Here is a 24,331-nt window from a genome sequence, read left to right as displayed (position 1 = left end):
AAAGTTTGGTTAGCTAATTTAGTTGGTAAAAGATAAACAAAAATCTAGTATCAAAATAAACTCAATTAAAATGACTGTAAAATAAATGTAAAAACATGTAGAACATATTTTCTTGTTATGGACATCAAACAAAAAGCACTTTGAGACACTAGTCATTTTTTATTTAAAGCACTTTTTATTTTCACTAATATGCAATATCTTTCTAGTTCAGTGAAGCTTTCCCACGTAGTATGTGTTTAGGTAAAAGGTTATTATTTTTGCTGTTGGACTCTTAACATTAAGTGAAAAACTTTGGCTTACACGATGCAATTTTTTAAAAAAGTTTTTGGTTTTTTTGGTATGAACATCATGTTGTAAATTGATAGTAAGTGTACTGTTATTTGTAATTCATTATACTAATGACCTAACTTCTGGCCTTATTCCACAGTTGCCCCATATATTGGATATAAATTTAAGTATTCTGGACTTCTACTTTGCTACAAATACAATGAGACTGCGTATGTGATAAGTGTAATAGCTGAAATTCAATTCCCCTAATACACACGACACACAATTCCAAATAAGCTTACTCCAGGTGGTATGCAATAACTAACACATGAAATGCCAGCGTGGTGTTTAAAAAATAAAATGAATGGATACTGACGGAAGCAATAATTTTCTCTATATTGTAAATAGTTGCCAAAAGTACTAGTGCCCCAATCCTTCAAATACTTAACACATGCAACTTCTATATTGTACCTAGTTCTTGTTGAAGTTTATAGGATTACATGTGTGAGTAAAGCAATGCACTTTTTTCACTATTTGCAGAATCAGGGCCTGAATTTGAACTATTAAAAATATATTTTCCTTGTAAACATTCAGATGATTTTCCAGTGCCTTAGATTTTTTTTATTTTAAAACCACTTTCCACTAACGTTTTCAGTTTCACACAGGCATGATTTTGCTTCTTAATGTAACTTTTTGCAAACTAAGATTCTGGCATTGACCTCTAATAACTTGAAATTGTGAACGCTAACTTTCCCATCAAAACGGTTCAAAATGAAGTTTGGGAAATTGAGGCTTTACTCATAAATGATCCATTTTCACTAAGGAATGGTCCTAGGTTGTTTTGGGTTTTGGTTTTTCCAAGCAAAACCGTGTAAAATTAGCCTGCTATTATGAAAACACAAAATCTGAAATACTGTTTGTTTTTTTGACACATTTCAATTTTGTTGCTTGTATTTCACACAGTCCCACTAGATACACCAATTTGTACTGCTATTTTATGTAGTCTGGGAAGATTTTACTTCCATCAAAAATTTGTTATATGGTAAATTAGTTACATTGTTCATATTGATAAAACAGATTCATTTATTTCTTGGACTAGAAAAACAACTTCCACTTTAATATGGGCACCTACCCTTATAAATAGATGAAACAGTTACATAGAGAACAATAAGATGGTGTCTATGGTGGTTAATTCAAGCCAGTGTTAATGCAAGTGGGGTTTTGTGTTCACTATTATAAATGTGGGTAGCGTGAATTATATTCTACTTCCTGAATGCCTGCCATGTCTGCTCCCTCTGAATTCAATGACAACACGCTGTAGACTACAAGGAGAGCTCTGACGGGCTCCCAGTGGAGAGCTGCCACATTGCAAAAAATCACCATCAGAGTTATTGGCCGAATAAGCAGAGGGCAAAACCCAGATGGGCAATGAAGAGGGACTTTTTAGGGAAGGACTCAAGTGCTTCCAGGTCAGGCTGGAAGCACTTTAACAGGACAGCATGTGTAGTTTGCACTGTGCTGTAGATCAACACAGGACTATCTTTTTATTCCAGGGCTCTTAATTTGGCAGTTTTCACCAGCTTTCTAAATTCAATAATGCTGTTTGGTTTTTTGTTTTTGTTTTTTAATATAAAATCACCTAGATGAATTTATGGTTATATGTTCTACTTGGTCACTGTATATATATCACTGCATATAGGTCGTTTCCAAAATGAATAAATGGACTATAGTTCATATTAAACCTGATGTTTAAAACCTTCTAGTATTTTTTTAAACAATTTGCTTTAACTTTGATGAAAACTTGGTCACTCATTTATCAGAACTGCAGTTATTTCCAGCAAATATGTATTCTACACAAACTACACCGGTGGTAGTATAACTATTTTTACATGTAAAATGTATAACAAGCTTGTATTTATAGACTGTATTAAAATGTCACGCCCTGTGCAATCTCTCTCATTAAATATGTTTCACTTTTGTTTTTGCTTGAAAGGGTTGGGTTATGCTCCATTGTCTAATTAAATAAAACTTTGTTTGACTTATTCAGTTATCCAAAAGTTGTTTTAGAGAGACAAACTCTGCTCCTGATACAGCTGCTGCAAAAGCATAATCTCCTTCAACTTTAAGACTTAAGGAGAAAAAAGGAGCGTGGTGAGGATTGCCTGTTTCCTGCCATTGGTAAAGGACAAAGGAGCCTTTCATTTCTAGGTAACTGAAATTCAGCCTCGCTGTATAATTACCACCATCTGTCTGTGGATCAGTCCAGCTCACTGTCCATAACAAAACACCACTGCAGTTGGTACTGGCCTCTGTAGCAGGGGCACTAGAGTCTCTGAGGACTGAATGGGTATAAACTGTGAACTACGGCATCTGGGCAGGGAAGCTTGTTTATATTCTCTGTACCACACTTGTTCTATAGAACCACAGGACTCTAGTCTTTAGAGCTGTCAGTCCTGTCCAGCTTCTTTCACTAGCACTGAAACTCCCCTAAGCATTTGCAAGTCTTAACACGAGTGTCTTTTAAAATAGAAAATGCTCACATTACTCATGCTACAATGAGAAGAGAAAAGACTGACTTGTTTTAAACATTGGCTCCCTCTCTCCACTCCTCCACATTAAATACACATTTACATTTCTTTCCTTCAACTCTGGTTACAGACCAGGACTCTTTACTGGGGAAGTGCAGAATGTGTGTGTATATATATGAATGCCCAACTTGGGAGGCATACCAAAAACTAAGATCAGTGTACAAGTGAGTCCAATAGTGGAGACATCAATAATCTAACTTTCCACAGCCCTTTTTCCAAATGGCTTCTACATAAATTGGGGTTTAGGGCCCACCTGCCCCTCTAAAGGCCCAGCCCATGTTAAGGAAGTTTACACACATGCATGGCTATAGCTGTAATCACACTGGTGCAAATCCCTAAAGCAGACCCCATACACTGATGTAAAATGGAGTTTACACAGTTGCAGTTTACATCAGTCGGTCACATCAGTGTGAATTTCCTTAGATGCCGTTGACAGACTTACTTCAGTGTATTGAGAAGTCTGTTGATGTGCAGAAAAATAATACAGTTTTAAGCTTGTCTCCCCCCCCCCCCTCCCAAGTCCAGTGCAGATAGCATATAGCTACCTCAGGTTATTACTACTTAGCTCTTTGGGGCTCGCTCTTTCTTCTGTATTTGTACAGAATCTAGCACCATAGGGTTCTGGTCTATGAGTAGGGCTCGTAGATTGCATTATTATAAGAAATGTCTGGTTTAGAAGCTCAGAGGCACAAGCTTTGTAAAACTGGTTCAAAGATGGATACTAATAGCCAATGACACCTTTGTGCAAAATGGGTTAATGGAATGTGAGCAGGGAAGAACTTGTTTGCTACTCCCTTCCTTTAGAAAGTATTTACTGAAGAATAACTCATTCAACATTTGGCAAGAACCAACTGCAGAGGCAGAAAGACACACGAGTCAGAACAGAAAGCAAAAGTCAAACCACCCCCATCCAAACAAAATGGCTTATCCATAACTGAACCAGGTATGCTTGTCTTCAAAGCTATCAAGACCAGTTCTACATGCCAGATTTTACTCCAGGGGCAAAAATACCAGCATCTCTAGAGATAAAGATTGTAGTTTAAATTACTAAAATTAACAGCTATATCAGTTAAAAACAAAACACAGTGGAAGCTCTCTAACGACAACTGTAGGCAGAGGGTGGGTGAAATTGCTTAACACAGGTCTCCTCTGACACATAAGCTTTTTCTTTACACAATCTATGCAGCCCACTGCATGTAAGTTAGTTCTTACACTAGCCTGACATTTCAGGTCAGCTTTTTCAAGAGAGCTCATCTGCTATTAGGGCACCAAAATAAGTGACTGGATCTTCCCAGAGCTCAGCATGCTGGCTCCCGAACACTACCAACACCATTCTTTCTTTAGGTGCCTAAATGGGAGCCAAACGGTCCCTACAAAACAGGCCCTGTAGAAAAGGAACAGATGTAAATGGATAATTAAATTATTCAGCCCTCCGTTTTTTCTGCAGGATCCACTGGTTCTCCAAAGGCAAACAGTGGTTTATAACAACTGAAACAGGGCTTACATACTTCATTTAAGTTAGCTGGGGCCAGATTCTGCAACAGCTATGCATACTGAACTCACATTATCTTCAATGGGAATTATGCACTAAACAATTATTAGGGAGGTATTAGTCAAAACTCCAGATAAGGCTGAGTCGAGTTTTGCACTTAAAGCAGGGATTCAACCTCTTTTGTATGAGGAGTAAACTCGATCCGTTTTAGAATTATACATTTACCCCTTACAGACAAATGAATGTTCTGAGCACTTACATATAAATCCATTAATTAATTAAAATTTAAAAATGGGTCCTCTGCAGCAGATGTAAATTCGAGTAGCTGTAACTACAAAAAGCAAGATCAGAGGAGTACAAAGATGAGCTTTAAATCACCTTGCACAGCTGCTGTCTTGACCCATATCCGGATCTGATAGCTGTACTCTGGCAATATTTGTAAAATATGTTCGTTAGCATCAAGGGATATACAAGTGAATTGCCTCACACACCCAACCTGCCAGTCCCCTAAATTACAAGGGCACGATGAGCAAGTTAGATAAAAAGCCATTTTAGAGATGAAAAAATACCATTGTATATTCCCTCTGTTCCTAAATAATTTAGTTAAGCACCTATATAGCACTTTGCATTACCCAAAGTACTGTATAAACATACTTTGAATGAAACAGATACCTCTGTACATTTTAACACGATGAAACTGAGTTATCAACATAACTTAGTGCTACAGAATATGAAGCAATAAGATTTCTGTGAACCAATTACCAGTTCAGTTATCAATGAGCAGACACTCTATTGCATGTAACACGTGCATCCTTAAGGCCACAGAATGTAATCTCCTTAGGGTGAAAAGTACGTATTCCTCCACCACCACAATGAGCCTTAAATCTTAATTGAGCCATTTAGATACTTCCACAGTATAAATAATAAAAAAATAAGGGTGGGGCTGAAAGATGAGATATTTCTCTCCTCAAAGTTAGGGCGTATATTCAACTGTCAGAAATCTTAATATGAAAGCACAGCAATATGGGTAGAGAAGACTATGTACAACTTTGTATTAGATATTTTTTTAAACTAGCTCTATAATGGCTTTTTCCAACTGCAATGTCTCATTTCCCATTACGCTGAAATATCCTGATGGAGAAGACCCTACCAGTTTAATTCATAATGGTCCTGGCAGATACTCATTTACCTAAAAGAAATGGCTCAACTTTCAAAGAAAGAAGATTCTTTCATGCTGCTCTCAACTATGCAATCAAAAGCTCCTCATTAGGTAACCGGAACAGAAATAGACAGCTGCTGCCCCCATGTGGTGGGACGCAGGGAAGCTTAGCATTCAGAATAAAACTATTAAAAGTTTGAAGGGGAAGAGCAAAGCATTTGTGTGCTGCTGGCACATTAACAGAAGCATTGAAGACTGATCTGACACCACACAATTTTATAATACCAGTAGAGTCTTAGCAGTCTTCAGACACACACAGCCCCACTGAGCCTGAGCTCAGAATCACCCACCTTTTCACTGTCACTAGTTTCACTTATGCCATGGAAGTTACAAACTGCATTAGTTTCAGCATTTGGTTTTTAAATATCCATAGGTTTTTGACATTTGGAAATTAGTTCCCAGGGGCAGAGAAATGTGATAGTGAACAGCTGTGCCAATCCCACTGCAAAATCTGAGAGAGGTCTTAAGTCAGAGCTCATTAAAAAATACCATAGGATTATAGCAGCTTCTCATGGATTCTGGGCTGAGGGGAAGTGCAGTTAACAAATTTATCTTTGCAGTACAGAGTCTGCCTCACTTAAGGTTAAATTCACTCCTGTACAGGGGGCCAGTAATGCGTAAGGCCATATGTTGGCCACTTTGCCCAGGGATGAATTTTATCCTTCCTGAGGATTAAAAAAAAAAACTCAGTGGTAGCTTCCATGCTGTTACATGTTTTCCTGAACAGGAGTACTTCGCTAGGAGACCTCTACCAAGAGAAAGGTTCTGCAATTCACATCCAAATATGTGACCAAAAGACAAATATATTGCATGTCTCTCTATGCAAGTCATAGGATCTAAGTTCACTCTTTGGAGCGAATGCAAGATAAATAATGCAAGTCTGTGAAGAAAGTGTCCCAGTGAATCTGTACCCATTTAGAAATTAAAACAATAATTTATTAAAAACTGCCTTGCATTTTTCGAAGACATCCACCCATTTCACATGTAAACAGCACAAGACTTGTTTCAGTTCTCACTACAGTATCACAGAGGTCCATGATAATAAGTACAAGGTTTTTCCTCTTCCTTTATTTTAAAATAGCTCTTAAGGTGTCTGCTTTTATAACTTTCCTTTTTGAATATACTGCACTGAACCAGATCAGCATGTGCTCTCTGTGAAACATTTCACTGTGCTGGAATTCACGAGAGTGCCAAGTTAGTTTTAAACGAAAAAAAAAAAAAATACACAAGGAAACTTATCTACCTGCCTGCCAATTAACTCTGGGCACTGCACAATTTGGGTCTGCTATAATATAACCTATATAGGAGGCCAGATGATGTTAACATTTTCCTTCATTTTGATTTCTTGGCTCATACAGAACAGTATGTTACAGACTAAGAAAAATGGAAGTGGCTTCCAATCAGGTACTTTCTATTTGCCTCATAGCACATGGCCATGAGGGGGGAGAGGGAGAGGTGGGCAGGAACCATACTGTGAACAACATATCCAAACAGCAGTTGGCAACATATGCATCAGGGCAGCTTTTCAAAACCATACTGTAGTATAAGGGAAACAGCCAGGTTTTAAAAATGTTATGCTGTAAGTTACAAAAATACTACAAGACAAGCAAAGCAAATACTAGGAATTTCTGGGGTATGCCCCACTCCCCAGTGCAAAAAGCCACTTAACATAAATAGAAAAGGAGTACTTGTGGCACCTTAGAGACTAACCAATTAATTGGTTAGTCTCTAAGGTGCCACAAGTACTCCTTTTCTCTTTGCGAATACAGACTAACACGGCTGTTACTCTGAAACTTAACATAAATAGTACAACAGAAGTCGCCCTTTTATGAAAGGCTACCAGCAGCAGCTGGTCACAGTGACTTTCAGAAGAGAAGCAAGTCATTTGAGCTTTCAGAATCTTCACTCTGACTCCAAGCTGCAACAAGGGAGCTCTGCCCCGCAGCTTTCTTCTGCTCTTCAAGTGAGGTATCTGCAAAGCAGGGAAGCTGAAGTTTTGACCCTGGGAAAGCCCCAGTGGGTAACTCGCTGTGGCTTTCAGGCCTCAGTGGAGCCCTGGTCTACACTGGGGCGGGGGGAGGAGAGGGGAATCAATCTAAGTTATGTAACTTCAGCTACCTGAATAACGTAGCTGAAGTCGACGTACTTAGATCTACTTACCGCGGTGTCTTCACCAGTGGAGTACTGGAGTCGACAGGAGAGCACTCGATTTATCGTGTCTTGACTAGACACGATAAATCGACCCCCACTGGATCGATCACTCCGGAGGTAAGTGTAGACATGCCCTTAGTGTCAAACATAATGCAGCCAACTAAACTACCATCATCTCTGATGCAGACACACATCCTGGAGAGCCCAGATCATAGTTCTCCCTAGGTAATACTTCCCCATGAAGGCATTCAAAGGCTGCACTGGACAACTGTGGGAGCGTCACTTGGCATTCCTGCTGAACAGCACAGATCTCTATCTTCTCTCTTATTGACTATCTGAGCATTCAGATGTCCATTCACAGGACAGAAGTATACACTAGCAGATTCCATGCCTGCATACGGGATTCATACACTCAAGAGGGAAGACAGAGCATCCCTAACTGTGCCGGAGGTTGCATGAATGACTTTCTGTGCTATAAATATTGAATCAAGGTTTCCTGTTCATTTGTCAGGATTAATTTACATCGCTTTTAATCTCATTGTTCCATAATCCCAACTCAGACAAGGCCCCCACAAGACTGCCAGACTTTTTAACTGGCAGGAGCTTCTGTTCTGCTACTTCTGTAAGTGGTTTGATATGCCAAGACAAATAAAAACCAAATCCTTTATGGTTTTATTTATTTATTTTTACCTAATTGCCCACTTCCCTGCAATTCCTTGTGTCTGAAATCAAAATTCTCTGGTGCAACATGTTAAAGCTTTATCACAGGTGAATCTGGACTCTACATCAAGGGGCTGTTTTTGTAATTAGCTCATGCCTAATGCAAAGTTGCTACAGGACCTGTCTTCTTGGTTGCAAGTCACAAGCTCTGAGACAGGCAATGGGCCATATACATCCCAGGGGCATAACATCTAGAGTTATACCGGGGATAAATCTGGACCAGTGAGTTTATAAAACTAGTCATGTACACTGTTGCTTCCAGCAGCTTCAGTAGTCTGTGTTGGAACTGTGTGGTGTAAAACTTGATGGTCCCATCCAACTGTAGAGAGCAAGGCCTTGTTCAAGGGAGACCACGATAGGCCTCTCACAAAGTCTCGATGAGAGCGACTTCTGAAACTGGGAAAATCAGAAGACATAAAAAGGGATTAGACAGATACAGTGCTAAGGCAACAATATTTTAAGGGCCCCACCGCCTTACTTTACATTACAAAACGCTACTTAGCTGCATCATCATTCCTGGAAAATCCACACACTCACACAGCCAGGCAGTGTTCAGTAACTAACTCCTGCTGATTAATACGCTATAAGCTTCTTTATCATCTTCCCCCTTCTTGACCCCCAAACAGGTGTTCAGTTCAAAAAAGGGACTGAAAGACTCTAGCTTTGCTTTGTTATTCCCCGCAGCCAAGTCCATTCCTATAAATATGTGAGAATGCATCTGATTCATTTCTGCAGTACTACAAAAACAAAACAAAAAACCTGACTTCTTTTACAACAGTATGTCAGTAAGCTTAATATGTTCTTCCCAACTCCTGGAGGGCTATTACTTTTCCTGCCTATAAAACATACTTAATGATCATTTAATAGGAGGCTAAAATTTCAAAATGCACCAAGTATTAATTCCATTTAGTACTTACACCTCTGAAAGGCTGGAGTCAAGAACAGCTACCGAGCAGTCTTCACTAATTGAAGCCAGAAGGGGCGAACTGTAGGGTAAAAGACAGACTGATGTTAAAACTACCATATATACCTGAAAGCTCAAAAACAAACAACATATGAAACATATGCTTCTTAATGGAGTGAACAAAGACTACCAGGCAATATTATAACCCATATCTGCACAAGTTTCTTTTACCAGTATTTTAATATTCTATGCATATCTTATAGATTTCAACCAGAATTAACAGACAACATTCTGTTGCTGCATAAAGGAAAGGAAACACAGTTATAAGATGATTCAAAAGGGCCCAAGTGTTACTGACACGCACTTCCACATCACTCTGGAGTCAAATATACACTGCTAGCCCCAGCCTTCGTGCAGAACAGTATGAACATCTTTCCCCACATGGTTCTTGGTTCAGAGGGTTTTTCCTTTTTTCTTTTTTTTAAAGAACAGGACAGAATTGTTAGGGTGCAATAGATATACAGAGCACTGGCAAGACAGACAGAGCAGCACGGTGAATGGACTTTACACATACATGGGAATCAATGTAAGACACCAATTCCTGTGCACTTCATATCATTTTTACATATTGCCTATTACAAAAGGCTATAGCCAAGAGTACTTCTAATTGCTTTAATTCTGAGAGCAAACAAGGTCATTCATATCAGCATCTAAACTGCCTCATTCCACCATAATATCAGTACCTGTGTGTAGAAAATGCAAAACCAGTGACAGTTTGGGAGTGCACAGCTGAACTTAGAGCAGAGTCTGGGTTCTTTGTGTCTACAAGAGCAACTGTCCCGTTTTCATCACCTTTAAAAGAACAAAGGAGAACAGGATTATTAGGAAAATCCAACAGAGAACAAAGAGCATTCGATCAGAATGTGTAGTCTGGATAATGACAATCAGCTAGTAGTAAGATAGCTCCTTACCCAACACAAATGTGTCACTTTGCTGTGGATGCCACATAACTGAGGTAGGGAGGTGAGCAGAGGCACTGCAAACTGTCAGGAAAGAAACTATGGTGAGTGTGAAGAGAACTGTGAGCTCAGGTATTCCCAGGTTATTTTAGCACCCTCAGTTGCTGATTGGCTAAGATTTTTTTTTTTTTTTTTAAACTTGTTGTACTTCTGCGATGCTATTTTATGACTGGTTTCTTTGTGCTTTCATCCTAGCACTATCATTGGCTGAGATAAATTCTATGTGGTAGTAGAACATTACAAACTTAATGAAACATTGCAAATTTATCTCCTCCCCCTCTCCCGCACAAAATTCCATGTATTGTATATCCACAGACTCACCAATTCGAGTAGCTGGTTTGGGGCATCTGGTATCCCACAGTAAAATTCTGTCATCCTACAAATTCAAAGTTAATGGAGAAAAAAAGGTTTTATGAACTCTGCCTCCACATATCACATCAATGAATTAAGCTTTGGACTGGGAATCAGGAGTAGTAATTGCCGTTCTCCCACTCACTCTCTCCACAGGCTTGGATAAATCACGCTGTGCTTTTAGTTCCCCCTCTCTAAAATGGGGGCAGTCACACTTACCTACCACACCAGAGTGGGGATCAGTGTTTCTATAGGATTTCAAAGTATAAGTACTGCTGTATAACTGTTAAGCATTATCAGTTAGAGGCAATATTGTGTATTTGAATCAGAATACTCTGATAACATATTAAACAAATCGGAATCCATTCCAATCTATATGGCAAATTCATAACTGAGAAGCACAAATATTTTGATTCAGATGATTTCATTCAAGAGGGTTTTCTTTCAAATTGTCACAACTGCTAAAAGCAGAATTTATTATGTATATTTTCATAACAATATTTTGCAATTGTATAGTGACTTCCCATCCTTAACTATAAGTCCGTCTTTTCCCTCCCACACCCCAGGTTTAAGGTCTCTCTAAACTGAGATTATTTGTATCATGGTAGCTACACCAGTGTACACTCCCAGTATAGATGCAGTGCACCAATGCAGCCTACCCTGATTTCAGACCGGTGCAACCTCTGCACTGCTCTGGTGCTGTAATCTGCAATAAGAGTTTAAACTGGGGTAGATATACCCTCAGTACAGACCGAGGGTTAACAACTACACAGCTAGCCTACAGCATATTTCAATGTAGTCAATACAAATTATCATTGTAAGTTATGGACCAATGAACGTGCCAAACTGGAATGCTTCAAGATGACAAAAAACACGATGTGCTACTTATTGAAAATGTAAATACATGTTTTAACTGCAGAGTTCACAGGCCAAATCAGATTTATACCATAGAGATTTGGAGACAGAGTTGGTTTTACCTCAGCACAGGACAGGAACACTGTGTCCTTACCAGGACAAGAGGCCACACATGTCACTGGGCTGGAATGAGCTATCAAAAGAAAAAAGGATAAAGCTACTGAAGTGTTGGGAATGTGAATCAAGTCTGTATGCAACTTAGCCAAAGAGGGGCACTGGGTGGCTCACTTGCACTGCTTCTACCTGGGCTGTGGCCAGGAGGGAAGTTACACCTCCATCTTCCATCAGCTCTAAATTCACAAAAACTTGTATTATAAAGTAATAAATATAAAATTCTAGGGGAGAAATATTTTCAGCCCAGCACAACTACCGTACAATGGATCCACAGAGAGGAGAACTGTCACTTGTCAGTACGATGTTTGGAGGAAGAAATGAGAGCGAGGGGAATGACACACATCCCTGGAAAGATGTGGGCTAGAAAAATTCTAGGAAGCCTACAAACCTATGGATAATCCCACAAAACAGACAACTTTGTAAATTTTGTTAAATCATAAACACTGTCCATTTGAAATTTATTGTACTGTCATTTTTCCTTGAAAGCTGAGCATCATGAATTATAATCAGGATAAATACAACTGGGGTTAGTGGTAAGAATTCCAAAGTAAATAATTTTGGGTCAAAGATTGTGGTGTGGTCACCAGCCAGGATACTGCATATATGTCAGCTCTGTGCATTTTATTAGAGCAGTGTGTGTTTTATTAGACCGAGAACAGCTGGATTTGAAATCCAGACTCCCAAAGCAGCTCCTAGAAGTGAACAGGAGAAGCAAAATCCATAAGTCAGTTTGGCACTCACCTCTGTAAGAGTGCAGCACTGTTTGCTGTGGGATGTCCCAAACCTTCACGCTACAAGTAAGAACACAACCAGTTAGGAAGAGCGAGGGATGATTCACTCAAAACAAGAGAGAGAAGCACGAATGCAAAGAAAACTAACCAGAAGTCTTTGCTGCCACTAACCGCCTGAGTGGCATTAGTGAAAACGCTCACTGTTGTCACAATGTCGTCATGCTCATATTTACAAAACTTGTTCACTATTAGAGTTTCGTTCTCATCCAACTCCCAGAGCTCCACAGCACCTAAAGGAGAACAGGGAAAACCAACCATTTTACCAAGAGGGTTCAACCAAGAAAAAACACAAAAGACCGGGGGAGAAGATGTTCTATTACCAAGAGAACTCATTACCCAGAAGGGCCCTGCGGCGAACCAGATGGGATCTAAATGGAAATACCCCCATACACAAATCAATTAACAGAGAGAAAGTGCAAGAAAGTTTTCAAAAATGCCACCATGATCATATTAAGAATATTAGGTAGCACTGACAGGGTGGTTTTTATTTTCAAAGCATGTTACAACACATGCAATCAAAAACCTTAACAATGCTTCAATATTATGATGATGAGTGTCACAGAAAACCCTAAACTACAGAATATGGAACATCCCTCCGAGATAAATTATTATTATTACTCATGTCACCTAGGAGCCCGAGGCATGGCCCAGGACCCCATAATGCTAGGTGCTGTACAAACAGAACAAACAAGACAGTCCCTGTTATTCTTATTTTACAGATGGGAATACGGCACAGAACTGTGACATCACTTCCCTGTGGACTTACAGTTGGGCCAGGAACACGGTTCGGGTGTCTTAATTCCAAATCTGTGTTCAGGCATTGTTTACCAAGGTTCAGAATTGTCACGGTCTCAGCTGAGAGCCCAGGGTAAGGGGCTGGAATCCAGCAGTGCAACTCATTTTGCATTGTAGGTCTGTACACATAAGTCTGCTTTGTACATGTTCCCCTGTCATTTCAAACATTGGTCAACAACAGTTTGCTCATCTGCATGTCCACAATGTTTGCTTTAAAAAAAAAAAAAAAAAATTCTGAAACATTTTTAATCCCACAGACACACCCACTTCTGGTCAATACGGACCACTGGGCTGGTTCCCTTCATGTGGTCAAGTTCCTTCCATATGGCATCCTAGACAACTCCCTTGAACTGCACCAGGCTAACTACTGATCATGCCCACACATTACGGACAAACTACAGAGGTATAAAAATGCAATCCATTTCAATTTACCAGAATCTGAGGCCACTAGTATTCCTTTATCCGCTACCCATTTCAGATCCGCTACGCCTGCTTCCGTCTGAACCCCAGCAGAGCAAAAACCTTCATTAGGGGCCCGTTTTGGATCCTTAAATACCCAAATGGAACCCACCCAGCAACGTCCACTCAAACTGGAAGCACCCAGGAGAAGAGCTCCATCTGGAAAAGAGATAAAAATGAGAGAGAGAGTTAAATACCACAATTCCTGATATACTGAGCCTATTCGTAAAGCACAATACAGAACTCAGGTTATCTAGGTTAACTAAAGCTTTGTCTTGACTGATAAAGTTTTGGTTTGACTGAGCTAACACATGCTAACTAAGAGCTTATCTACACTTAAAATGCTACAGCGGCACAGGTGCACCAGGTCAGTGAAGACGCTACCTACACTGACCAGAGGGCTTCTCCCCCTGGCGTAGGTACTCCACCTTCCAGAGAAGGGGTAGCTAGGTTGATGGGAGAAGTCCCCCATTGAACTAGTACGGTCCACACTGGCTGGCAGGTCAGTTTAACTGTGTCACACGGGAGTGTGGATTTTTCTATTCTATTTCTAAATTCTATGGGGGTATGAATGGTGTCTTTGGGACCTGCACTGAATGAACAAATCTTAGGGGATGGTGGAGCAACGCCCAGTGGTTGCACTGTAAGCAGGTGTGAGAAAACGGTAGAGCCCTGCAGGGTCCCAAGAGACAACCCAGGAGCTCTCTCTCGGGGTGTGAAACTGTTCAGAAGTGCGACCTCAGGAGGGTAACACTTGGCTGCAGGGTATCCCAGGGGCTGTATGATGAGTATCGCTAGGCAGTAGCTGTGATGCACCATGTCCCAGAAGGGAGGGAGGATGTTTGGAATCCCCCAGAACACAGTGTTTGGGATCACCCGGGAAAATTCTGGGGCTCACGTGTGCCAGGGAGAGGATGTGCACTGGAATGTGGGGGTGCAGAACAGTTCGCGTTAGGGGTAGGGGTTAGCCACTGAGGGGCGCAGGCCACGGGCTGGGGACTGAGTGCTGTCCAGGTTCAGGACAGACGAGGTGTCCTGGGGGCACAGCGTGGGGCAATGCTACAGGGGTGCACAGCGAGGGTGCCAAGGGGCAGGGTGCATGGGAAGCACATGCCCCAGGGGGTGCAGGGGTCGTGGGGGGGGGAGGCAGGGGATCGGGGGGGGAGGCAGGGGATCGGGGGGGGCCCACCCCAGGGGCAATGCTCCAGGGGCGCAGGTGCCAAGGGGCAGGGTGCACGGGAAGGACATGCCCCACGGGGTGCAGGGGTCGTTGGGGGGGGTCAGGGGGACACATCCCAGGGGCAATGCTCCAGGGGCGCAGGTGCCAAGGGGCAGGGTGCATGGGAAGCACATGCCCCAGGGGGTGCAGGGGGCGCTGGGAGGGGATCGGGAGGGGCCCACCCCAGGGGCAATGCTCCAGGGGCGCAGGTGCCAAGGGGCACGGTGCACGGGAAGGACATGCCCCAGGGGGTGCAGGGGGCGTTGGGGGGGATCGGGGGGGGCAATGCTCCAGGGGCGCAGGTGCCAAGGGGCAGGGTGCACGGGAAGCACATGCCCCAGGGGGTGCAGGGGGCGCTGGGGGGGATCGGGGGGGCATCGGGGGGATCGGGGGGTCCACCCCACGGGCAATACTCCAGGGGCGCCCACCCCACGGGCAATACTCCAGGGGCGCAGGTGCCAAGGGGCAGAGTGCACGGGAAGGACATGCCCCAGGGGGTACAGGGGGCGTTGGGCGGGATCGGGGGGCGCTGGGGGGGGATCGGGGGGGATCGGGGGGGGATCTGGGGGGGCCCACCCCAGGAGCAATGCTCCAGGGGCGCAGGTGCCAAGGGGCAGGGTGCACGGGAAGGACATGCCCCACGGGGTGCAGGGGTCGTTGGGGGGATCTGGGGGGGAAAGGGGGGGATCAGGGGGGGATCAGGGGGGGATCAGGGGGGGCCCACCCCAGGGGCAATGCTCCAGGGGCGCAGGTGCCAAGGGGCAGGATGCACGGGAAGCACATGCCCCAGGGGGTGCAGGGGGCGCTGGGGGGATCGGGGGGACACATCCCAGGGGCAATGCTCCAGGGGCGCAGGCGCCAAGGGGCAGGGTGCACGGGAAGCACATGCCCCGGGGGCGCTGGGGGGGCCGGAGGGGGCCCACCCCGGGGGCCCGGCGGCGGGGGTACCTGGGCGGTAGTGGGCCCCGTCCAGGTGGCGCTCCATGCAGGCGGGCGCGTTGGGCGGGATGTTCCACTCGGGCCCGCCCGAGGCCCCCCCGTCGGGCTGCTCCGGCTCTTGCATGGCGGCAGCGCGCGACTCCCCCAGGCACGAGCAGACGGACCCCGGCAGCCTCCACGTGCTGCTCCCGGGACACCCCGACTGGGCCCCGCCCCCCGCCACCGCCCTGCCGCTCCTCTCGCGAGACTTGCCCGAGCCCCGAGCCCCGCCCCCCCCGCGCTCCGCGAAATAACAGGCGAATTACGACTCCTCTCGCGATACTTTTACCGCTCCCGCCCCCACCCTCGCGAGATTTGGGGCGTTCCCAAGCTCCTCTCGCGAGGCTTCATTCTCCGCAGCCATCTTGCTGCCGCCGCGGCTGGGGTCACCGGGACGGAGAGGGCAGCGCCGCAGCCGTGCCGACAATGCTGTCCCGCCTGGGCCTGCGCGCCGGTGAGTGGGGCCCGTCCCCGGGGGGCGGCTGGGCGCGGGCGGGCCCGGGCCTTGCGCTGATCGCTCTGTGTCCTCCCCAGCTCCGGCGGCGCTGAAGAGCCTGGCTCCCTCCCTCTCCGTGGGGTAAGTGCGGCCCGGGCTAGGCGCCGGGCTTCTGGGCCTGCCCCGGGTGGGGCAGGGGGGGAGGTCAGGACTCCTGGGTTCTCTTTCCCCTCCGGTTGGGTGGCGGTGGGGGGGGAGGTCAGGACTCCTGGGTTCTCTTTCCCCTCCGGTTGGGTGGCGGTGGGGAGGGAGGTCAGGACTCCTGGGTTCTCTTTCCCCTCCGGTTGGGTGGCGGTGGGGGGGGAGGTCAGGACTCCTGGGTTCTCTTTCTAGTGGGGAGACGGGGGACTAGGAATTAAGATTCTGGGGGCCTGTTCCTGGGGCTGGGGGTTAGGGTTGCTGGCTGTGCTAGACATGACCTGTACTACCTTGGCATGGAGCTAAAAACTCCGTGACAGTCTCTTCTGTGAATCCCTCTTTAGGTTAGATGAAGCGTTTGCATAAGCAGGCGGTTGTGCTGGTTTAACTCCTATGCCCACTTAATTCAACCAGTGAGTGTATACACTGTTATATCTGTTTAATGGAGTGATGATAATGGCTAGTTCTTATATCACACTTTTTGTGAGTAGATCTCCAGGCACTTTATAGAGGGGGTAATTTCCAAACTGGTTATGTTGGTTTAGCTAGCTTCTGCCTAGTACTGATACCAGCAAATACAGTATCAATAGTGTTATTTCAGCTCAAGACTATCAACAAAGTTAGACCAGTTTAAATTGGTATAAAGTAACACATTTAGCTTGAATGGTGCAACTTTGTCAGGCCCTAATATTTGAGCTACCTTCTGGTAGCTATTTGAGTGCTATTATCCATCCTGCTTTGGCAACACTCAGCTAGCTTCTGATCAAACTTTTTAATATGATCAGGGTTCTGGAGGTTGGGATGCTTCTGTTTGTTGGACCATGGGCAAGTCACCTAAATTTTCAGTCTATTTACCTGTTAAATCGTGATAATAGAATTTGCTTCCATTATGCATCTGGAAGAATAATTTTTTTGTTAAGCATCTTGAGACCCTTCAGTAGAAAATTAAAGGAATGAAAAGTATTCTTGTAGAAGTATAGATTTGCTACAATTTCTCATTTAAGTCCCTGCTGTGAATCTTCAGACAGGATCGTGAAGGTCTTTTTTCTTTTTCCATATACATGCAACCTCTATGTGTGCCCATTTGCTCATGTGAAACTAGGTAAAATCTACCAAATCTATGCAAATAAATAGATGTGTTTACTAAGGGTAAATTTGTATAAGCATTAACCAAAGTCCATTTTGAATGTTTTGTATACAGTTTTGACTTCTACATAACTGAAAATATTTTGGGGCCCTCATATAAGAACAAGTGTCCTACTCTGAAACCTAACTTCATTTGAGACTTCTTTTTTTGCAAAGGAATACACTTCACAGAAAATCTGTTTTTACTCATAGTGTATTACATGCGTCTAGACCATTTCACACAGGTCAGCACTGCTTGGCTCCTTTACCACCTCTCCCTGAGAAAGGAGGGCAAGTTCGTCATGGGTTGATCCCGGAGGAATTTTTCCAGTTCCTGTATCCTAAAACAGGAGTCACAGGTTAGTGTGTTGTACCTTTGTGGGTTTGATTTTGATTTGTTGGTGCTGCACACTTGCTATGGCCATCAAGTAAGGCAAAGTGTCTGAAAAGTTTAGGTTTTACTGGTGTGAGTAACTTGACATTGATTTGGGTAATGAATTTGCTTTTGTGGTGGGAAAGAACACACTCTGTTTAGGGTATCGTACTAATTATAGACTTAATTCTGCATGGTGATAAGTTTCCCTCTGAGATACTGAGAACCTTCAACTCTTTTGAAGTCTGGGACTCAAATGGGGGAGTTGATCAGGGGGCACCTTACAGACTTTAGCTTTCAGTAAAGGATAAGTCCGAAGTGTGTGTTATAGGCCTGATTAGCGGAAAAGTTTTTGCAGCTGCTGGCTCACAGTAACTTCCAAACATGGAGGTTAATGCCCTATGCTGAGAGGGCAGCAGAAGTTACCGGTAACATATTAGGCGTTCCATGGTTACTTTCTGGTGATGGAAGTCTTCATATAACAGTATATCTCTGGGAATGGTGTAAGATGGAGTCTGTCTTGTTCTTCTACCGGAGTCATCCTTTTTGTGGAGAAGCGTGACAAGTCCTTCAATATTCCTATGTAACTTAAAATAATTAAAATACCTAGCTCTGCTTTCAGTCAGTTGAACTTGGAATGGATCTGTTTCCAAGTGATGTATTTAAAACAGTATCCTTTTTATCTATTTTAGGGCCCTATGTGCTGGGGACAGGGCTACTGTTCTACCTTCTCTCCAAGGAAATCTATATAGTCAACCATGAAACGATTGCAGGTGCCTGCATAGTGGGAGTCCTCATCTATATAGTTAAAAAATATGGGGGTGATGTAGCAGCTTTTGCTGATGGGCTCAATGAGGTAAGAAAAAAAGAGAACATAATCTAACTTGACACTGATTCTCAATGCAACAATCCCAGGTGTTCAGTTGCTAAAATCAGTTTGGAAATAAACAGTTATTAAGAAGGCAAATTTAAAAAAAATAAAAAAGTTCACCAGTTCTTCTAATATTGAAGAAAAGTAATGGCTTTTTTAATGATAGTTCTCTTTGTACAGTGCAGAAAGCCTACAAAGCACTTTACAATAGGTGTTCTGTGCCAAATAAATCTTACAGGGCACACTTACAGGCAACTTAATGTAAATTCATGGACAGGTTCGATGTAGAATTGTGTACAGTGTGACTGTCTTGCAAGTAAGTGTTCTTGCATTTTGACTGATAATCTACTAATCCTGAAGAAATGGATGAAACTCTCATCAGAACAGTACTTCCAGGCCCTGTTGGCTAAGGGAGCCAGAACTTGACTATGTCATGCATGTTTAGAAGCCACCTGTTTGCAAAATGCTTATTTTATGGTATTTTGCCATGGGTGTCACAATCTAAAATTAAAGGGCTGAGGCATAGTATGCATTTATAAAAAGAAATGGAGTACTTGTGGCACCTTAGAGACTAACCAATTTATTTGAGCATGAGCTTTCGTGAGCTACAGCTCACTTCATCAGATGCTGTAGCTCACGAAAGCTCATGCTCAAATAAATTGGTTAGTCTCTAAGGTGCCACAAGTACTCCATTTCTTTTTGCGAATACAGACTAACACGGCTGTTACTCTGAAATATGCATTTATAGTTGGTGTCATGAATCAATATCCATATATGTAGAATTTGAGTAGCATTTTTCAAAAGCAGCTTAATTCCCATTTTCAGCAGTGACTTGGATGCTTGGGGAGCATAAGCCTCTGACTTTCAAACTTACCTGCTTTTTAGCTGGTATGGGGTTTCTTAGAAATAACAATGTAACCATGTACGTGCATTTTGAAGCCAGTGCATTGCAGTCTTTATTACATCTACTTCAGAGTGAAATGGAGGAATTTAGTCTGGAAATTAGAGACCTCGTTGCCTCATTCTTCATATTTTGGGGGCATGCTATTTTATTTCTGTACTCTTTTATGTGTGTTCCTTGGTTCTTTTCTGCAAAGGCCTTTTCTATGCTAGAAAGGGTTTGCTTGTATAACTATAGCTTCTTTCTAGTGTAGACAAGGTCTTGGCCTAAATAAACTTGTACTGTAGACCTGATTTACCAGTGCTTTTGTTGATGTCGCTTATTTCAGTTGGGTAATTGGATATAAGTTCCACTAGTAAAAAGGCTTTTGCCAGAATAAGCTGCATCTACGCTAGGATTGTTTGCAGGTATATCTGTACTGGTCAACCTTTTCCAGTGTACACAAGCCCTTAACAGAAAAGTGCTTGCCTTGTAGCTTATATTGGGTCCCTGACTGAAATAAGCTATACTGACAGAAACTCATCTGTGCTGGTAAAACTGCATTTATGTATGTTTTAAGCGTAGACCAGGCTTAAGCTTTAAACATGACAGCTTGAATTTCAGTTACTGTTCGTGGCTGCCCCTCTTCACCCTCAGAACTGATAAGTTACAGTTTAAGGAGACGGTGCAGTTTTGAACAATCAGATAAGTGGTTGATCTTTCCCTTTCTTACGTTTCAGTCTGGATTTTAAAGTTCCATCTTATTTCAGGAGAAAGTTGCCAAAGCTTTAGCTGTGAAAAATGATTCAATCAACCACCTGGAGTCAATAATTGAACAGGAAAAGAAGGAGCAATGGAGGGTTGAAGGCCGCAGTTATCTCTTTGATGCCAAGCGGGTACGTTATTACAAATACAACTTTACAAATATCTTTTTACATGGCCCTCAGACACTCAGGATCTGTGGTTATATGTACTTAAGCAGCAAACGTTGACTATCGGTACATTAGGCGTGGCAGGTCACATAGACAATTAAGTTGTATGACATTTCCCATTATAAGACCCTATTTTCAGTTGCACGTAACTTTACCAGAATTATTCAGGCTTTAATTTTTCCATCTTGGGTGTCTGCCCCAGCTTTTTTTTTTTAAATCTTCCTTGAAAATGGTTCAGCTGTTTCTGAGAATGAAGCTAGGGAAAAATACATTGTTAGAACATTCTGGCGACCTTTCATTTGAGAAGTTCTAGAATCTGCAAGTTATGGAGCAGAGACTTGAAATTTGGCAGTTGGAGGCCTCTGTGTTGAGGGTGTTCCTTTTGCAGTCCATGTTGACCTGCCCAAATTTGGCCAAATTTTAAGCCTTTGAAAGATCACAGTTCACACGTACTCAATAGACATTCCTCAGAGTTTAGCTGCTAAATTTGTCAAAGACTCCATCCATACTGCAGCATAGGGCTAAGCAGGACTTTCCTGTCAATTGCAGCTTTGGGCTGCTGTGGAAGTGTTGGGTCTGAGCACATGAACTGAGAGCAGGGAGACTATCTTGTGCTGTCCTGCTGAGCCCAGGCAGCATGGAGGAGGAAGCTGCCTAATTTGAATGAAGAAGGGACAAGAGCCAGACCTGCAGGTGTGTAGATTGGGATGGAGTATTGATTGGGTAAGAGGGGGAGTGGTGACAGATCAGGTGAGGTACTTGGCACGGGGACAACTAGGACAAGAAGCTGGGAGGAATGGGATACTGAAATGGGATGAGGAACACAGGGAAGATGAGAGGGATGAGGGGCTGAGGGCCAGGGAATAAACTAGAACCGTCTGGACAAGGAGAATGGGCTAAGAAGCCTGAGGAGTGGGGGAATGAGACTGGAATAAGAGTCTGAGGGGTAAGGAAGAGTGGGACAGGGATGGGCTAAAGAGAATGGGCTAGGAGGGGTCGTAGAGGGGCAGGGAACAGTCCGTCACCTCCTTTCCAGATCTTTGTGAAACCCATGGGCAGAGTGTTTCATCCTCCTCTAGCGTTGGTCCACCTAAAGAGTTCCACCCACTGCTCTATCTGCCACTGTGGCAGAGGTCTGTATTGTGGATCTAAAGGTTCCAGCCCTGCGGATAACCCATGTGGGTGTCAATGTGACATCTTTTCCAGTTTTTTAAACCTAGGAAATTACACACAACCTATTTTAAAAGAACATGATGGTGAGAGCTCCTGTGTAGAGATGGATTACGCTAGTTTTTTGCCAAATATTCATCTTGAGTATAAAGACACTCCGTTGAAAAGTCTAAAATGCAGCCCATTTTTTAAAATACTATAGATATTTAAATAGTGGGACTCTCGCTTTTTGACAGGCTATATAGTCTTTGTATATAGTATAGAGTTGAGATTCTAGGGTTCAGTTTCTGTCTCTGAGACCTTGTGAAGTCATTTAACTTTTGTGCCTCAATCTGTGAATGAACACACAGCCAATTTTTGTAAAATACTCTAGGTTCCTTTGAAAGGCAAAATGAGAGTGTAGTGATCGAGGGACATCTACCTAGAACACCTCACTGCACATTGGCAATACTAGGAGGGATGAGCTGGAGTGCTGATGAGAAGCGTGGTCGGGAAAGTAACTTAAATACTTTCCAGGTGGATTGTATTTTCTAATGGACAACCAATCCTAAATTCTCAACTACTGAGGGATAATCTTCACTCACTGATATATTTGCTTTCCACAACCAACTCTCTGTATAACTTTTCAGGAGTGATGTATCCAAATACTAAGATGCTAATATCTAAACTGTATTATTAAATGTATTGATCTATATTTATTGCTGATTACATATCTTATGACTTTTAAAACAAACTTTGTATTTCTGGATAATCTGAGCACTGTACCCAGATGTACAGACACTCTCTTCTTAACCTGTGTATTACGTAATTTTTAACATTAGTGTTAATACAAATTTTAAATCTGAAATAAAAGAATACCAGTGAAGATGGTCAGAAAAGTCATAATAGAAAATTGAAATGCATCTTTTCTCTGACTAGAATAACATTGCTATGCTGCTAGAGACTAACTACCGAGAGAGGCTGCTCACTGTATACAATGAAGTGAAGAAGCGGCTAGACTATCAAATCGCTGTACAGCAACTGACGCGTCGTAAGGAACAAGATCACATGATCAACTGGATAGAGAAAAACGTTGCCCAGAGCATCACCGCTCAACAGGTACTTTTAGTGTCTGAGCTTCTAGCAGTTCACTGTGCCTCCCGTGTCCTAATACAGAACACTGTTTTCCTCACCTATCTGCCATCTCTGGCCAAATATGACTCGTATTTCTTTGGTTTGCTCTTCTCTGGCTGGCTCCCAGAGGGCCCGAGGCACATGCCTACTCTTCTGAGCAACACAAAAATGCTGAGGACTTGCAGCATTTCTTGATTCCATTTGGGTTGTGGCTGCTGGTTGCTTCTGAGAATCCCGCCCAATGACTCCAATTGAGGGAATACCTTCCAGCACAATGGTGGGTTGTGGGTGGGAGGTATGCCCAGGAGGCTGGGGTACTTCCGTGCAGCATCCCTTGATGTAAAGCATAGATGTTTAAATGTGAATTTTTAAGATGACTGGCAACTGCACATTTCCCTTCCTTGGTGCCTCTTCAGTGGTCTGCCTCCACACTGGGAGGTGAAGAAAATGGGTAGACCTAGATATGGAGTTGAAGTGCACTAAATGGGGAGTTCATTTACATAACGCTGTCTTCTCTCCTCCATCAGTTCTGCCTGCGCTTTGGAGGATCCACTCGCTCTTCCCAAAGCTTACTCTTCCTCTAGATAGGTTGGCCTGCCACTTGCCAACATTCTGCAGTCTCCTTTGAATTGTGCAGGCTGACTGTTTTGTAGGATCAGATTTTGATCATCTAGATCATCGCTTGCTAATGCTTGAACATAGACCAATATTTGGATTTCCATCTCCATGACTTTCTTAGGTGGTTGTGCAAAGTATTAATCATACATGAGTTGGAACTAGATCCTTTCTGTACTTGGCTTCAGTTTTTACCCAGCAAAATCAGAACATAGCTGGTGTGCACAAATGGTTCGTGCAAATGATTCAGGCCTGTGAAAGTCTATTCATTTCCTTTTTCAGGAGAAGGAGAGTATTGCCAAGTGCATCTCAGATTTGAAGATGTTATCGAAGAGCCCACAGGCGGCAGTATAATGCACGACATTGAATTCCAGTCAGCTCTGTGTGGCATCTGTGATCTGCTGTTGGAAACTGTACAACTGTAACTCTCAATTAAAATAAGTTCTGTATGCTCCCTGTCTGACTAGTAGCACTGAACTAGCAGCAGTTCCAGAATATGTTTATGGCAGTTAATTCTGACATGTGAACAGGAACCTATGTACTTGTTCCAGTTTGTTTTTATGCAGAAATTAGGATTCTGCAGATGAATAAAAACGTAACTCTTCCTTTGTTAAAGCCAAACAGTTCATGTTTCTT

General features: G+C 43.2%; 2 protein-coding genes across 2 annotated transcripts; one reads left to right on the top strand and one right to left on the bottom strand.

Moving 5' to 3' along the window:
- Nucleotides 1-8,219: 8,219 nt before the first annotated feature.
- Nucleotides 8,220-16,148, bottom strand: WDR77 (WD repeat domain 77). The gene is made up of 10 exons (XM_077839178.1): nucleotides 15,953-16,148; nucleotides 13,759-13,944; nucleotides 12,620-12,761; nucleotides 12,482-12,531; nucleotides 11,689-11,759; nucleotides 10,682-10,736; nucleotides 10,313-10,384; nucleotides 10,085-10,193; nucleotides 9,355-9,423; nucleotides 8,220-8,833 (listed from the first exon to the last, which is right to left on the bottom strand). Exons 1-10 carry the CDS (start codon nucleotides 16,065-16,067, stop codon nucleotides 8,674-8,676), a joined length of 1,029 nt encoding a protein of 342 aa, XP_077695304.1. The 5' UTR covers nucleotides 16,068-16,148; the 3' UTR covers nucleotides 8,220-8,673.
- Nucleotides 16,149-16,319: 171 nt separating this feature from the next.
- Nucleotides 16,320-24,316, top strand: ATP5PB (ATP synthase peripheral stalk-membrane subunit b). The gene is made up of 7 exons (XM_077839039.1): nucleotides 16,320-16,436; nucleotides 16,517-16,559; nucleotides 17,955-18,100; nucleotides 18,807-18,970; nucleotides 20,636-20,761; nucleotides 22,886-23,065; nucleotides 23,978-24,316. The coding sequence occupies exons 1-7, from the start codon at nucleotides 16,409-16,411 to the stop codon at nucleotides 24,047-24,049; spliced, it is 759 nt and encodes a 252-aa protein (XP_077695165.1). The 5' UTR covers nucleotides 16,320-16,408; the 3' UTR covers nucleotides 24,050-24,316.
- The last annotated feature ends 15 nt before the right edge of the window (nucleotides 24,317-24,331 follow it).

The sequence above is a fragment of the Eretmochelys imbricata genome, chromosome 21 (genome assembly GCF_965152235.1).
Source record: "Eretmochelys imbricata isolate rEreImb1 chromosome 21, rEreImb1.hap1, whole genome shotgun sequence".
Classification (NCBI taxonomy): Eukaryota; Metazoa; Chordata; order Testudines; family Cheloniidae; genus Eretmochelys; species Eretmochelys imbricata.
Note: the sequence above shows the minus strand (reverse complement) of the source record. Positions and strands in the feature narration are given on the sequence as shown.